The sequence below is a fragment of the Lampetra planeri genome, chromosome 44, assembly GCF_965212315.1.
Source record: "Lampetra planeri chromosome 44, kcLamPlan1.2.h2, whole genome shotgun sequence".
NCBI classification, from domain to species: Eukaryota; Metazoa; Chordata; class Hyperoartia; order Petromyzontiformes; family Petromyzontidae; genus Lampetra; species Lampetra planeri.
In genome coordinates this window covers 8,749,062-8,764,736 of record NC_136150.1, presented here as the reverse complement: position 1 = coordinate 8,764,736, position 15,675 = coordinate 8,749,062, and the positions used below count along the sequence as shown (strand labels likewise).

At 49.1% G+C, this 15,675-nt stretch overlaps 1 protein-coding gene across 1 annotated transcript; it reads right to left on the bottom strand.

Annotated features, from left to right (window-relative positions):
- Nucleotides 1-15,008, bottom strand: TREX2 (three prime repair exonuclease 2). Its single transcript, XM_078614574.1, has 5 exons — nt 14,775-15,008; nt 11,189-11,455; nt 10,031-10,231; nt 8,230-8,451; nt 1-881 (listed from the first exon to the last, which is right to left on the bottom strand). The coding sequence occupies exons 2-5, from the start codon at nt 11,426-11,428 to the stop codon at nt 609-611; spliced, it is 936 nt and encodes a 311-aa protein (XP_078470700.1). The 5' UTR covers nt 11,429-11,455; nt 14,775-15,008; the 3' UTR covers nt 1-608.
- Between the last annotated feature and the right edge of the window lie 667 nt (nt 15,009-15,675).

The window sequence follows — 15,675 nt, the reverse complement described above, 5'->3', positions numbered from 1 at the left end:
TTTCTAGGTGGCACCTTCTTTATTAACACCTTTCACAGTCTCGTCCGCACACTCTCCACTGTAGCTCAGCCTGGCCTGTACACAACCCTAGCCGTCAAACACTGACGGCGCTGACTGAGACAGCCAACAACTTCCAGCAGCGCAACATCTAGCGAAGACGGCAGCGACGACGAGACGAGTCCACGCCCAGAACCGGCAGCCTCGAGCCCCCCGCTCTCAGCTCCTTTTATTCTCCCCAGCGCGGCCTGGCTCCGCCCTGACCGCGCCTCCCTTCTGGAACCCGCTAGCAGGTTCCAGGGGCCTCCAGACGGGGTCCTCTGTGACCCTTGCCCTAGTTCCTCCCTCTACCCACACCCCGTGCACGCCCTCACCGGCAGGTGTGCTGTCTGTCCACCGCAGTTGCCGCTGCTGTCCACCAGCCGGCGCTAGTACACTACACATATACAACGCCTCCCAGTGCAGTGACAGAAGTGACAGAGAGGTGGCACTGCGAACACAACAACAACAACACTTCAGAATAAACAATTTCCCGGGGGCCCCCACGGTGCTCGCCACCTGCGGCGCTCCCTGGGTGTGGGGGGGTTGGTGTGGGTGGTAGCGGGGAAAGGTCACACGGCCGGTGCCGCCACAGCGGTGGCCACGGCTGCGGCCCTGGCAGGCTTCCGCTTGGAGGGGCTGGGCACGTAGAGGAGGGGGATGTCGGCGAGGGGCCGCGCGTGGCCGTCGATCCAGGGGAGCAGCTGCGGCGCGCGGCGCTGGGCGATGCGTAGCAGCGTGAGCGCGTCCGTCTCGGCGTTGTGCAGCCCCGCGGGCGGGCCGCGTCCGAAGAACAGCTCGTACAGGTCGCTCAGACCGAACTTCACACCGCCGGCCGCCACCACCTGGCCGGGGTTCAATGGGGGCAGGGTGGGAGGCGAGGGGGGGGGGGCTTGGATGGCGTTGGATTCATTTGGTTTTGATTTTCTGTGTGTGTGTGTCACTCCTTCTCCCTGTGCCCAATCACCGTGTTCGGCCCTTCTCCCTTCTTGCACCCGTCTACTGGAATCAACTTCCATTTGTACATTCAGCAGCACTGCCATAGACTCAACACTGTCCATAGACTCAACACTGTCCATAGAGTCACGTAGAAGGGAAGTAATAAAATAATAAAAATAAAACATAATAAAATGAAACAATTCTCACGACGTTTCGGCCACAACGCAAGCAGCCATCCTCAGGTGAAGAATGAGACACTCAAGCTAGGAACTTACATATACGCTGGGTTGGGGGTGGTAGAAGAGCGCCTTAACAAAAAGAATGTGCATATCAAGATGAGTTTAGCATATACATGGGAAATGCGCAGGGGGCGGGGGGGCTTCAAAGTCATACCATGCCCACGCACTATGCAGGATCAAGAGCACCAAGGGGGGTGCAGGGATTAGCATTAACAAAGGAAAGGAATGCCAATGATATGTAGCTGCAGTAACTAAACAACACCGTAGAAAACTAAGGTATAAACTACATACAAAGACTAAAATATAAACTGCATAGCACCATCAGTATACCTACTATACTCTACAATAAGCTGAGTTACTAACAGCAAGTAATACATTACAATTCTACGTCGTAAAAGTTATATAATATGCTTCCCTCTAAACTTTATTCTCTTACATCAACCGAGCATATACCGTACTATATACTGCCATAGATAAACCCAACATTAAATTATATACTGTATTGCAATAAACCACATTTCAACATAACACTATGTATTATTCTACCTACCCTAATGTGTATCAAAATGGTTTATTACGTCCTTCGAATGATTGCTAAGCCAGAATCCATCTTCTCGATTAAAATTGTCTCTGTGTTTGTATATGTGGATCGCCTCATGAACGAATCTCTCATGATAGCCAGGTGGCTTGCAGAGAACCTCTGTCTTGGAGAAGTCAATGTCATGTGAGCCCACTGAGTTGTAACAGTGATCTGCCACGGCTGAGGTGTTTGTCCTACCGTGTTTCAGGTCAGCTTTATGTTCACGGATGCGGTCCGAGACATGTCGTTTGGTTTGTCCAATGTAACTGCTACCACAGAGGCAACTTAGTTTGTAAACACCAGGGTGCTGTATGTCTGGAACCACATCTTTTACAGACGGTACCAGATCACGGATTTTATGTACTGTGTTGAATCGGACCTGGATCTTGTGAATAATCAGGATTTTGGAGATCTTTTTTGTGACCCCAGCAATGTAAGGTAAGGTGATGGTCTTGAAAGGCTCCTCAACAGGATCCTTCTTGATGGTTGGAGAGATGGCTTTGCGGATTGTGTAGTCGGAGTAACCATTAGCCTTAAGAGCTTGGCGTATGTGTTTGAGTTCACTGGACATGTGTTCATGGTCGGATATGCATTGGGCTCTATGATATAGAGTCTTGATGAGGGAATTCTTCTGGGATGGATGGTGGTGGGAATCCGGTTTCAGATAAGCGTCCGTATGGGTGGATTTCCTGTAGACAGAGTGGCTCATTGAACCATCAGGTCTCCTTTTGATTAGGACATCCAAAAAGGGTAGCTTGCCATCTTTTTCGACTTCCATGGTGAATCTGATGGCTGGGTGTATGGAATTGATGTGGTCAAGAAATTGGTCTAGAGCAGGCCGGCCATGTGGCCAGATGACAAAAGTGTCGTCTACGTACCTCTTCCATAAGGTCGGGCGTAGAGTGGCAGTCTGGATGGCGTCCGTCTCAAATTTCTCCATGAAGATGTTAGCTACAACCGGAGATAGGGGGGAGCCCATTGGGGTGCCTTCAATTTGCTTGTAGAAAGTTTTATTCCAGGTGAAGTATGTATTGGTTAAGCAGTGTCTCACCAGGGGGGGTACCCCAGCATTCAGTCCCTGATGAACCAAGTCTTCAATGATTGCGATGGTGTCAGGTACAGGAACCTTGGTGAATAAGGAAACCACATCAAAACTGACAAGCAGGTCGTCTGGGGACAGGGCAATCCCCTTGATTGTCGATACCAGGTCAGTAGAGTTTAGTACCGCAGAGGTGGTTTTTCCAGTGAAAGGCCGTAGGATTTCAGACAAAAAACGAGCCAATTTATAGGTGGGGGAGTTGATAGTAGAGACAATGGAACGAAGAGGTGTATCTTCTTTATGTATCTTTGGTAAGCCGTATAATCTTGGTGGTCTGGCTGCAGAAGGTTTCAACGAGAACTGTTTGGTCTGATCAAATAAAGCGGTTGAATCAGAAATGATATTGTTGGTTTTAGTGACAAGGCTGTTGGTGGGGTCTCTTTTTATTTTTGTATAGCTACCATCGTTGAGTAGTTCTTGAATTTTGTTGTTGTATTCTATTTTGTCCATGATGACAGTGGCATTGCCTTTGTCGGCTGAGAGGATGACAATGTCATCCCTCTTTTTTAATTGAGCTAATTCAAAACGCTCATCTTTGCTGATGTTGCTAGCTGGCATCTTGGCGTTTTTGAGGGTTGCAGAGATTTCAGATCTAGCTACGTCTGCAGCGATGTGACTCAAGCCCTTGAGAGCTACATCCACTCGAGCAATTATATCATTAACTGGTATGTGTCTAGGTGTGACTGCAAAGTTTAGTCCTTTAGCTAAAACGGATTTCAAACCTTCAGAAATAGGCTTGTTACTGCGATTAATTACGACTTTGTTAACATCTAGCTTTTCAATGTGTGGGTCCGGTTTCTTGTTTGAGAGGCGGTTGAATTTGGAAATCAAGTTGTCCTTACATTTAGTCGACATAGCGGCAGCTGAAGAGGCAGTCATTTTTTCTACATGTTCCCAACCCGATGTGGACATTGTTGCACTCAAAGATAAGTGTGATTTGTAGAGTGTCTTGTCTAACTGATCTAGTTCGGTGCGCGTAAGTCTGATTTTCTCTGAGATAAGAGCTAAGCTAGTTCTAGACAGAATTCGTTTCGCATTAGAAGAAGTTACAGCAGCAACCCTCAAAAACGCCAAGATGCCAGCTAGCAACATCAGCAAAGATGAGCGTTTTGAATTAGCTCAATTAAAAAAGAGGGATGACATTGTCATCCTCTCAGCCGACAAAGGCAATGCCACTGTCATCATGGACAAAATAGAATACAACAACAAAATTCAAAAACTACTCAACGATGGTAGCTATACAAAAATAAAAAGAGACCCCACCAACAGCCTTGTCACTAAAACCAACAATATAATTTCTGATTCAACCGCTTTATTTGATCAGACCAAACAGTTCTCGTTGAAACCTTCTGCAGCCAGACCACCAAGATTATACGGCTTACCAAAGATACATAAAGAAGATACACCTCTTCGTCCCATTGTCTCTACTATCAACTCCCCCACCTATAAATTGGCTCGTTTTTTGTCTGAAATCCTACGGCCTTTCACTGGAAAAACCACCTCTGCGGTACTAAACTCTACTGACCTGGTATCGACAATCAAGGGGATTGCCCTGTCCCCAGACGACCTGCTTGTCAGTTTTGATGTGGTTTCCTTATTCACCAAGGTTCCTGTACCTGACACCATCGCAATCATTGAAGACTTGGTTCATCAGGGACTGCATGCTGGGGTACCCCCCCTGGTGAGACACTGCTTAACCAATACATACTTCACCTGGAATAAAACTTTCTACAAGCAAATTGAAGGCACCCCAATGGGCTCCCCCCTATCTCCGGTTGTAGCTAACATCTTCATGGAGAAATTTGAGACGGACGCCATCCAGACTGCCACTCTACGCCCGACCTTATGGAAGAGGTACGTAGACGACAGTTTTGTCATCTGGCCACATGGCCGGCCTGCTCTAGACCAATTTCTTGACCACATCAATCCCATACACCCAGCCATCAGATTCACCATGGAAGTCGAAAAAGATGGCAAGCTACCCTTTTTGGATGTCCTAATCAAAAGGAGACCTGATGGTTCAATGAGCCACTCTGTCTACAGAAAATCCACCCATACGGACGCTTATCTGAAACCGGATTCCCACCACCATCTATCCCAGAAGAATTCCCTCATCAAGACTCTATATCATAGAGCCCAATGCATATCCGACCATGAACACATGTCCAGTGAACTCAAACACATACGCCAAGCTCTTAAGGCTAATGGTTACTCCGACTACACAATCCGCAAAGCCATCTCTCCAACCATCAAGAAGGATCCTGTTGAGGAGCCTTTCAAGACCATCACCTTACCTTACATTGCTGGGGTCACAAAAAAGATCTCCAAAATCCTGATTATTCACAAGATCCAGGTCCGATTCAACACAGTACATAAAATCCGTGATCTGGTACCGTCTGTAAAAGATGTGGTTCCAGACATACAGCACCCTGGTGTCTACAAACTAAGTTGCCTCTGTGGTAGCAGTTACATTGGACAAACCAAACGACATGTCTCGGACCGCATCCGTGAACATAAAGCTGACCTGAAACACGGTAGGACAAACACCTCAGCCGTGGCAGATCACTGTTAGAACTCAGTGGGCTCACATGACATTGACTTCTCCAAGACAGAGGTTCTCTGCAAGCCACCTGGCTATCATGAGAGATTCGTTCATGAGGCGATCCACATATACAAACACAGAGACAATTTTAATCGAGAAGATGGATTCTGGCTTAGCAATCATTCGAAGGACGTAATAAACCATTTTGATACACATTAGGGTAGGTAGAATAATACATAGTATTATGTTGAAATGTGGTTTATTGCAATACAGTATATAATTTAATGTTGGGTTTATCTATGGCAGTATATAGTACGGTATATGCTCGGTTGATGTAAGAGAATAAAGTTTAGAGGGAAGCATATTATATAACTTTTACGACGTAGAATTGTAATGTATTACTTGCTGTTAGTAACTCAGCTTATTGTAAAGTATAGTAGGTATACTGATGGTGCTATGCAGTTTATATTTTAGTCTTTGTATGTAGTTTATACCTTAGTTTTCTACGGTGTTGTTTAGTTACTGCAGTTACATATCATTGGCATTCCTTTCCTTTGTTAATGCTAATCCCTGCACCCCCCTTGGTGCTCTTGATCCTGCATAGTGCGTGGGCATGGTATGACTTTGAAGCCCCCCCGCCCCCTGCGCATTTCCCATGTATATGCTAAACTCATCTTGATATGCACATTCTTTTTGTTAAGGCGCTCTTCTACCACCCCCAACCCAGCTTATATGTAAGTTCCTAGCTTGAGTGTCTCATTCTTCACCTGAGGACGGCTGCTTGCGTTGTGGCCGAAACGTCGTGAAAATTGTTTCATTTTATTATGTTTTATTTTTATTATTTTATTACTTCCCTTCTACGTGACTTTACCGAAAAAACCAAGAAGATGAATCCCTGCAGTCACGAAAGCTTTAAATCGAAATTTAACTGTCCATAGACTCAACACTGTCCATAGACTCAACACTGTCTATAGACTCAACACTGCAGATAGACTCAACACTGCCCATAGACTCAACACTGCCCATAGACTCAACACTGCCCATAGACTCAACACTGCCCATAGACTCAACACTGCACATAGACTCAACACTGCCCATGGACTCAACACTGCCCATAGACTCAACACTGCCCATAGACTCAACACTGCCCATAGACTCAGCACTGCCGATAGACTCAACACTGCCCATAGACTCAACACTGCCCATAGACTCAACACTGCCCATAGACTCAACACTGCCCATAGACTCAGCACTGCCCATAGACTCAACACTGCCCATAGACTCAACATGCCCATAGACTCAACACTGCAGATAGACTCAACACTGCCCATAGACTCAACACTGCCCATAGACTCAACACTGCCCATAGACTCAACACTGCCCATAGACTCAGCACTGCCCATAGACTCAACACTGCCCATAGACTCAACACTGCCCATAGACTCAACACTGCACATAGACTCAACACTGCCCATGGACTCAACACTGTCCATAGACTCAACACTGTCCATAGACTCAACACTGCCCATAGACTCAACACTGCCCATAGACTCAACACTGCACATAGACTCAACACTGCACATAGACTCAACACTGCCCATGGACTCAACACTGCCCATAGACTCAACACTGCACATATACTCAACACTGCCCATAAACTCAACACTGCCCATAGACTCAACACTGCACATAGACTCAACACTGCACAGAGACTCAACACTGCCCATGGACTCAACACTGCACATAGACTCAACACTGCCCATAAACTCAACACCGCACATTGACTCACCACTGCCCATAGATTGAAGGTCTTCAAAGCGTGGGGCTTAAGTTGGCACTGAACATTTGCCCGGGTCGTTGCTGGACTGGATTTGGTGTTAGAAAGTGTACGGGAGAGGTGCACGAGTAGGTGTGGTGTGAATGTATTAAAATCCATGATAAAAAATATACTTTTTTTCCGGGTCACGAACATTGACAGCCCCCGGCTGCAAATTAAGCTCCGATATTGAGCGACTCCTAAGGGCCAGCAGCTGTTTGTACGGATGTTAAATCACAACCTGACCAGTGGCTCCACGATAGCCCCAGCGACTCGCAATTTAAAGGTTGCGAATTCAACTTATGGTCGGTGGTTGACTCGGCCCATCATCACTTGGAGGAGGAGGGGTCGATAAAATCAGTACCCGTTTGTGGGGAAGTCAACGGTGGTTGTCTGTTGATGTTTACACAATGCACCAGGTACTCAGCCTATCATTCCTACATGGTCAATAAAATACGTACCCACCTGTTGTAAAAAAAAACAAGTCAGCAGTGTTGACTTAAAGCTTTCGTGACTGCAGGAATTCATATTCTTTGGGTCTTTCGGTAAAGCCACGTTGTTAGAAAAAAGAATAATAATAAAAATAATAGCAATATCACGACATTTCGATCGCAACACAAGCAATCATCTTCATCTGAATCGTCTTCATCTGAAGACGATCCTCATCTGAAGACGATTGCTTGTTGTTATTTTTTTTACTTTTTTCTATCTACGTGGCTTTTCCGAAAGACCCAAAGAATAAGTCAGCAGTGGTTTGCCATGTAACGATACTTGTCCTGCCATGGGAATGCCTAATTTCTACCACGACCTCGTGGCTGTAAAAGAGGCGACCTGAACGCTCACGCGGAAGAGAAGCGTCACGAGCAACCGCTCGACGTTCGCGTTTCACGATCACCACCACCACCCCATCGTCATCGTCGCTTCTGCCCCGTTTGCTTTTACGATTTCGTTCGAATCTCCGCCGCGCGTCTCCGTCACCTCCTGGATGGCCTCGTCGGAGAGGGCCCCCGCCGCCTCGCCGCCGTCGGCCCTGAGCTTGCGCTTGCGGCCGCGGACGCCGGGAGCCCCCCCCGGTTGCGTCGCTCCTCCGCAGGGCGGCTGCCACGCGGTGTTGCTGGCCATGATGGAGCGCAGCGCGGGGAGGGTGTCAGCGCAGAGCGTGGCGGCCGGCAGGGAAGCGCCGACGCGAAAGAACTCCACCTGCGGCTCCCACCATCGGGTGTTGGTTAGTGCCGCGCTGAACTGTTGGTGCGGCTCTTGATGCGCGTGGCGATGTGCGTGGCGATCATCGCGAGGTGAATAATAACACTGTGTAACAAACATTGTGTTGTTTTGTTCCTGGGTAGTGAGTATTATTTCCTAATTGCTTATGCCTCAAAAGTACAGAAAATGGCTATTATTCCCCACAAACTTTGCTTTTGTGACCAGGACATTGATATTTTGAAATATACCTATTTTCAATGAGAAAACGTGGTGTGCATTTGTGTCATTCCTTCACGTAAAATCCTGGTCACAAAAGCAAAGTTTGTGGGGAATAATAGTCATGTTCTGTACTTTTGAGGCATACGCAATTAGAAAATAACACTTACTACCTAGGAACAAAAATCGTGTTACATAGTGTTGACTAACCTCTATTCACAACACAATCGATGTCGCAAGTTTTCCTGGCTGACTGGCTGTTAGTGGCTGCCGCGTGGTTAATGCTGCCCGGTGGGTTGCACTGTTTATACGACTGAGCGCATTCTTTAGAAGGCTGTCTCTGGTGTAGGCCAATCAGTTTAAAAGACAATGTGAGTATAATTATCACAGCGTGTGTGTTTGCATGTTCACCATGAGGTCCGTGAGGTTAATGCAGACTTGATTCCTTGCAAAAGGTACCTGTTTGAACATCTTAACACACCTGTTGTATTGCCACAATGGGTAACACCTATTCTTCTTTTTCATACTCTGATACTCGCAAAAAAGGTCCAATGAAACACCATCCACGTCTCAAGTTTTCCTGGCTGGCTGCTGGCTGGCCCCCTCACCACCACCACCACCACAACAACAACAACAACTCTGCTGTTAGTGACTACTGCAGGGCCGTTGCCACCGAAGCTAGCTGGGTAACTGGCTACGCGGGGTTTTTCCGTGTAACATTCAAAGAGTGATTTGAAATGGCGGAAAAGTTTGGAACAGACGCGAAAACAGATGACGCACCTCAGAGGTGAGAGTAGCGAATCCACTTGCTCTGACATTTAAATGTGAGCTCCGATTATTATTAATATTAATGCAATTCTTTCGCCAGAATGTTCTTTATAATACAATAGAACATATATATATACACGAATATAAAAACCATAGGCGGAGTTTGACTTCTATATTTGGAGGGGAGGGGTTCCCTTTGTCCATCACGTTAGGAACCGCAGGTGAATAAAATTAATTTATAATTTTTTTTATGTTAATTGTAAACTACTGAAAACAAATTATTGTTTTAATAATAGAGGGAGGGGGCTTGCCCCCCCCCCCACCCATGATACAAACAAAAGGTCACAATTAATATTATTACGTTGCCATTTTATTTAAATTTACAACGACAACGAAGCAGATTGCTCGTTAGCGCTCCGAGTAGACCAGGGCAGTGAGACGATGGCAACTCCCTCTTATTTCCCCAAACGCAATGCAAAAGCAACAACAACAACAACGACGACGACAACAACGACAACAACAACGACAATAACAGCGTGGAAGTCGTCACCGTCTCCCGCTCGCCGTGCCCCCCCCCCCCCCCCGCGTGTACCTTGAGCAGCGGGAAGTCAAACTGGATCCCGTTGTGCGCCACGAGGCACACGGGCGGCGTCTGGCGGGCCAGGAAGCCGGACACGAGCGCCACGGCGTCGCCATCGAACTCACGGCGCCGATTCTCCGCCAGCTTCTCGTTGCTCAGGCCCGTGAGCTGGTAGGCCGTGTTCGACACCAGCTTGCTGGGGTCCAGGCAGAACTGTTGCGGGCAACAGCAGCAGCAGCAGCCAAACAACAACAACAACAAACAAACAACAGAAAACGCACGCGGGTTGATAGAATTATGACGTCACAAGGGAAAGGAGTCGCCGCAATTGATTGGTGATCGAGCGCTCGCTGATTCACTCCACACACTCTCCTACCTCTCCCCTCTCATCTCACTCTACTCCACTCCATGCACTCTCCTACCTCTCCCCTATCATCTCACTCCACTCCACTCCATGCACTCTCCTACCTCTCCCCTCTCATCTCACTCTACTCCCCTCCACACACTCTCCTACCTCTCCCCTCTCATCTCACTCTACTCCACTCCATGCACTCTCCTGCCTCTCCCCTCTCAACTCACTCCACTCCACTCCATGCACTCTCCTGCCTCTCCCCTCTCATCTCACTCTACTCCCCTCCACACACTCTCCTACCTCTCCCCTCTCATCTCACTCTACTCCACTCCACACACTGTCCTACCTCTCCCCTCTCATCTCACTCTACTCCCCTCCACACACTCTCCTACCTCTCCCCTCTCATCTCACTCTACTCCACTCCACGCACTCTCCTGCCTCTCCCCTCTCATCTCACTCCACTCCACTCCATGCACTCTCCTACCTCTCCCCTATCATCTCACTCTACTCCCCTCCACACACTCTCCTGCCTCTCCCCTCTCATCTCACTCTACTCCCCTCCACGCACTCTCCTACCTCTCCCCTCTCATCTCACTCTACTCCCCTCCACGCACTTTCCTACCTCTTCCCTCTCATCTCACTCTACTCCCCTCCACGCACTCTCCTACCTCTCCCCTCTCATCTCAGCCTACTCCCCTCCACACACTCTCCTACCTCTCCCATATTATCTCACTCTACTTCCCTCCACGCACTCTCCTACTTCTCCCCTTTCATCTCACTCTGGGTGGGTAGTGCGTGGGTGGGTGGGTGGTGGTCACCGTGAGCTTGTCCCGGACGCGTGGCGGTCTGGGCAGGCCGCCGGGCCCGTAGTTCACGTTCTCCAGGGCGAAGCGGTCGGTGGCCACGAGGCACAGCTCGGTGATGCGCGGCCGGTCGCGCGCCACCCCCGTTGCCTCCGCGTCCATGAACACGAACGTCTGGGGGGGCCCCGAACTCGGCCCCCCGGGCTCGCTCCCCCCCGCGGGCCCCCCGCTCTCGAAGGCGGCCGCGTCTCCCATCTCCGACGCCCCCCGCAGGTGCCCCGACTTCTCGCGCGAGTTCAGTTGTGAGTTGAGCGAGCAGGCGACACCACGTGCCCATTATTATTGTGATGCAATCGTGCAGTTGTTCTGTGCTGCGCAGTTGTTCGGCGCTGTGCACAATTCACTTTATCCGAACCAACAGCGTTTGTAGGCGCCATAGGCTGACCATCCCATAGGCTGACCATCCCATAGGCTGACCATCCCATAGGCTGACCATCCTATAGGCTGACCATCCCATAGGCTGATCATCCCATAGGCTGACCATCCCATAGGCTGACCATCCCATAGGCTGATCATCCCATAGGCTGACCATCCCATAGGCTGATCATCCCATAGGCTGACCATCCCATAGGCTGACCATCCCATAGGCTGATCATCCCATAGGCTGACCATCCCATAGGCTGATCATCCCATAGGCTGATCATCCCATAGGCTGACCATCCCATAGGCTGATCATCCCATAGGCTGATCATCCCATAGGTTGATCATCCCATAGGCTGACCATCCCATAGGTTGATCATCCCATAGGCTGACCATCCCATAGGCTGATCATCCCATAGGCTGATCATCCCATAGGCTGATCATCCCATAGGCTGACCATCCCATAGGCTGATCATCCCATAGGTTGATCATCCCATAGGCTGACCATCCCATAGGTTGACCATCCCATAGGCTGACCATCCCATAGGCTGATCATCCCATAGGCTGACCACCTCATAGGTTGACCATCCCATAGGCTGTCCATCCCATATGCTGACCATCCCATAGGCTGACCACCCCATAGGTTGACCATCCCATAGGTAGACCATCCCATAGGCTGACCATCCCATAGGTTGACCATCCTATAGGCTGACCATCCCATATCTTGACCATCCCATAGGCTGATCATCCCATAGGCTGATCATCCCATATGCTGACCATCCAATATGCTGACCATCCCATAGGCTGACCATCCCATAGGTTCACCATCCCATAGGCTGACACAGGTACACGGACACACACAGACATTGACACTTAGACACATACACGGACACACACACGGACATTGACACTTAGACACATACACGGACACACACACAGACATTGACACTTAGACACATACACGGACACACACAGACACTGACATTTAGACACATACACGGACACACACACAGACACTGACACTTAGACATACACGGACACACACACAGACGTAGACACGATGAGGATGCCCGGTGTGATTGGAGGTCACTAGAGGTAGACTCCCACAATGCAGCAGCAGCAGAGTGCCGAGTATTGTGGGCAGGGCCGGAAGTTTCACATCTGACACCTTGACGTCGAAGCGCGCCCCTTCCCCCCAAAGTGCGGGGCCCGGGGCGGTCGCGCAGATTCGCCGTACGCAAGGGAAGGCTCTTGGTTGTTGGGACATGTGGAGTGGGCGCGCTGACATAGCCGAGCGGTGGCGCGGTGTTACAAAAAGGTTCGCGGCACGACTCCAGCTGGTCGCCCTGGTCAATACTGCCGGTTTATTCACCAAACATTCGCGCCGCCTGCTTCACATTCGAAATGAGTTGGCCATCGTGTGCCGAGATTGTTTCATTGTTTATTATTACGTTTGATCTCAGTTGTTAAATTGTAAGAAACGTTCACGTGCGTCTCCCGTTGTCGAGTTGTTTTTTGTTTACGAATCAGTCAAGGTCAAGAGGTCATGGTGACCAATGCCTGTGATGTCACCACAACCTGCCGTGTCTTCCTTGCACAGGTCACCACTGCCACACGGGCAACAACAACAACAACAGCAGCCGCCATTCACCTCTCAGTGGCGGTGCCATGCTCGGTGCACTTTGAGACAACGTGAAGTGTCAAAGGCCTGCTGACAGGTCATGGAACAGACCAAGGTGCCATGGGTTGACTGACTGAGCTGACTGACAGATGGCACCACCTGTGCCCCCAACTGTGCCAACTTGCTGCATTTTATCTGTCCGGCGCTCCGCTCGTTGTTGTGAGCGTCGCTCCTCTGCCCTCCACTGTTGCAGGAGGGCGACTGTATGTATGTTGGACTTGTTTCGCGGTGTCTGGCCTAGAGTGCTGAATTGTAGTGAGGTGTCTACGGGACCCGTTTATTCATAATCTAGATACCGGCAGAGGAGGCTTGACCATATTTTACCAACAGCATGTATTTAACATCAAGCACGTGTTGTGAATGCAGCATTGACGCCTTGCAATAGGGGTTTTATTCGTTGTTTGAACATCTTATCACATCTGTTACTACACCTCCGATTAGCACGGTTGGCTACGTACGGTGCGAAAGAAGTTCTACATACAGAGGTGACCTGTTCGATTTGATCTCACGGCAGGGCCTTTGAGAACCAACGGGGAAAGTTTCTTAACCCCCCCTCCTCCTCTCTCTCCGCCGCCTCTGGTCCACCCATCAGTTTTTTTTCTCCGCCTGATGAAGCCCGCTTGTGTTGCGATCGAAACGTCGTGAGTTTTTTGCTTTTACTTTAATGTTATTTAATTTTGTATTTTCTATCTACGTCACTTTACCGACATAACCAAAGAAAACGAGGTACAATACCAATAAAAGCAACAAGCATGTTATTGTGTTCATCATGCGGTGAGGTGGTGTGGAGCGCCATCTGGTGGATTGTGAATGTGGCGCATGGCGCTCAAGTGGTGCTGCAGGACTTTCGGTGGGTGGGTTTGTGGTGGTGGTGGGGGAGTAGATGTCCCTCAGCCAGTGGCTCTTAACCTGGGGGTGTCGCACCCCCTGGGGGTACGAGATGCCCTTTCTGGGGGTGCGAGACGTGGCCAGACTTTTTTAGAATAATCGAAAACACAAATTAAGCCACGGGTACGGAAGTACAATTACAATTACTTCAGTTTCATCAAACCTATGTTTAACATACTTGTTTTTGTACGATTGAAAACCAAAGGGGAGCAAGGCTGCAGTAAAGAACCACTCCCATGGGGGCTCCACACACCAAATCTCCAGACCCGAGAGGATAACCAAGGGCACGATCGCGAGTGCGAAACGGCCGCCGTCTCATCAGAATTTGGTGGATAGTGGAGACGTCCCTCCCCCCGCCATCCCCTGCGGGTGGACACTGCAACTTCAACTATGAACCCGAGTGATTTCCACCCACGGAAAACATCAGTGGTGGGGTGATATCTGGACCGGTCTTGTGCCGGCTCAACCGCCGTGGAGCAGTGCGCTCCAACATCCACCCCCGTTACTGACAACGCGAGGCATGTGGTGGCTTTCATCGAGCAGTGGATTGACAAAGGGGCTGTTATAAATGACTTGCAGACGTCGTAGCAAGCAACGGGACCATATACGTACCTTTAAAGTGGTCAAAGCGGCGAGCGTTTTCAATCTTCAGTCGTGGAAATTCATCGTCGAACAACTTGCATTCGTCATTGTCGAATGTTACGGTCCACAATCGCAAACCAAACAGAGGGGTGACACGAATGTGCACACGCTTCAACCCGGTCGCGTTGGCTGGGTACGAGACGGGGGTTCTGTTCAAAACTTGGGTCCAGTGTGCGAGTGTTTATCTCACTCGTCAGCTGTTTCTCAAAGTCCAAAACCCACTTCCCCTTTCAACGTAATAATCGGTTGGCACGGCTTGCAAATGTGCTGATAAGGACTTCATTCCCCAACGGTAAAACGCACAGCCCTTATGGGCAAATCCACATGCTCATCGTCAACAGGTGCATGTTGCGACGATCCCTGCGTAATTTACATTTGCCAGGTACATAAGGGCTCTTGGAGACGTGACACACGATGTTTGTATCATGATTATTCTGGCTGAAGAGCCAGACTGCGGCTAAGGATCTTATTTGTAAATCAGAAGGGACAATATTTCAATTGTGGTCTGAGCCTTGACACTCCAACAACGTGCTTGATTCGATTACACATCGGGGTGCAGTATTTCTCTTGGTTACACGCGTATAGAAATCACTTTCAGCGCTGTCTTTAGACCAGATGGGTTCGGATGCAAAGCGTATTATCGATACATCCTCAGTACAGGCATACAATTGCGTGTAAACGAGTCAATTCTTCGTCGATTTCTATTTATACGCACTGCGTTGGGTGGCCTTCATCCGCTACTGAACGAGGGCCCACGCCATCCATGTAGGACGCGGGCGTTAATTGACGGTACATCAATGACGCTGGTCAGTGCGGGGCTGTGAAGACTCGAGAGCATAAAGAACAACAATCGATTTGGATGCGATGGCCC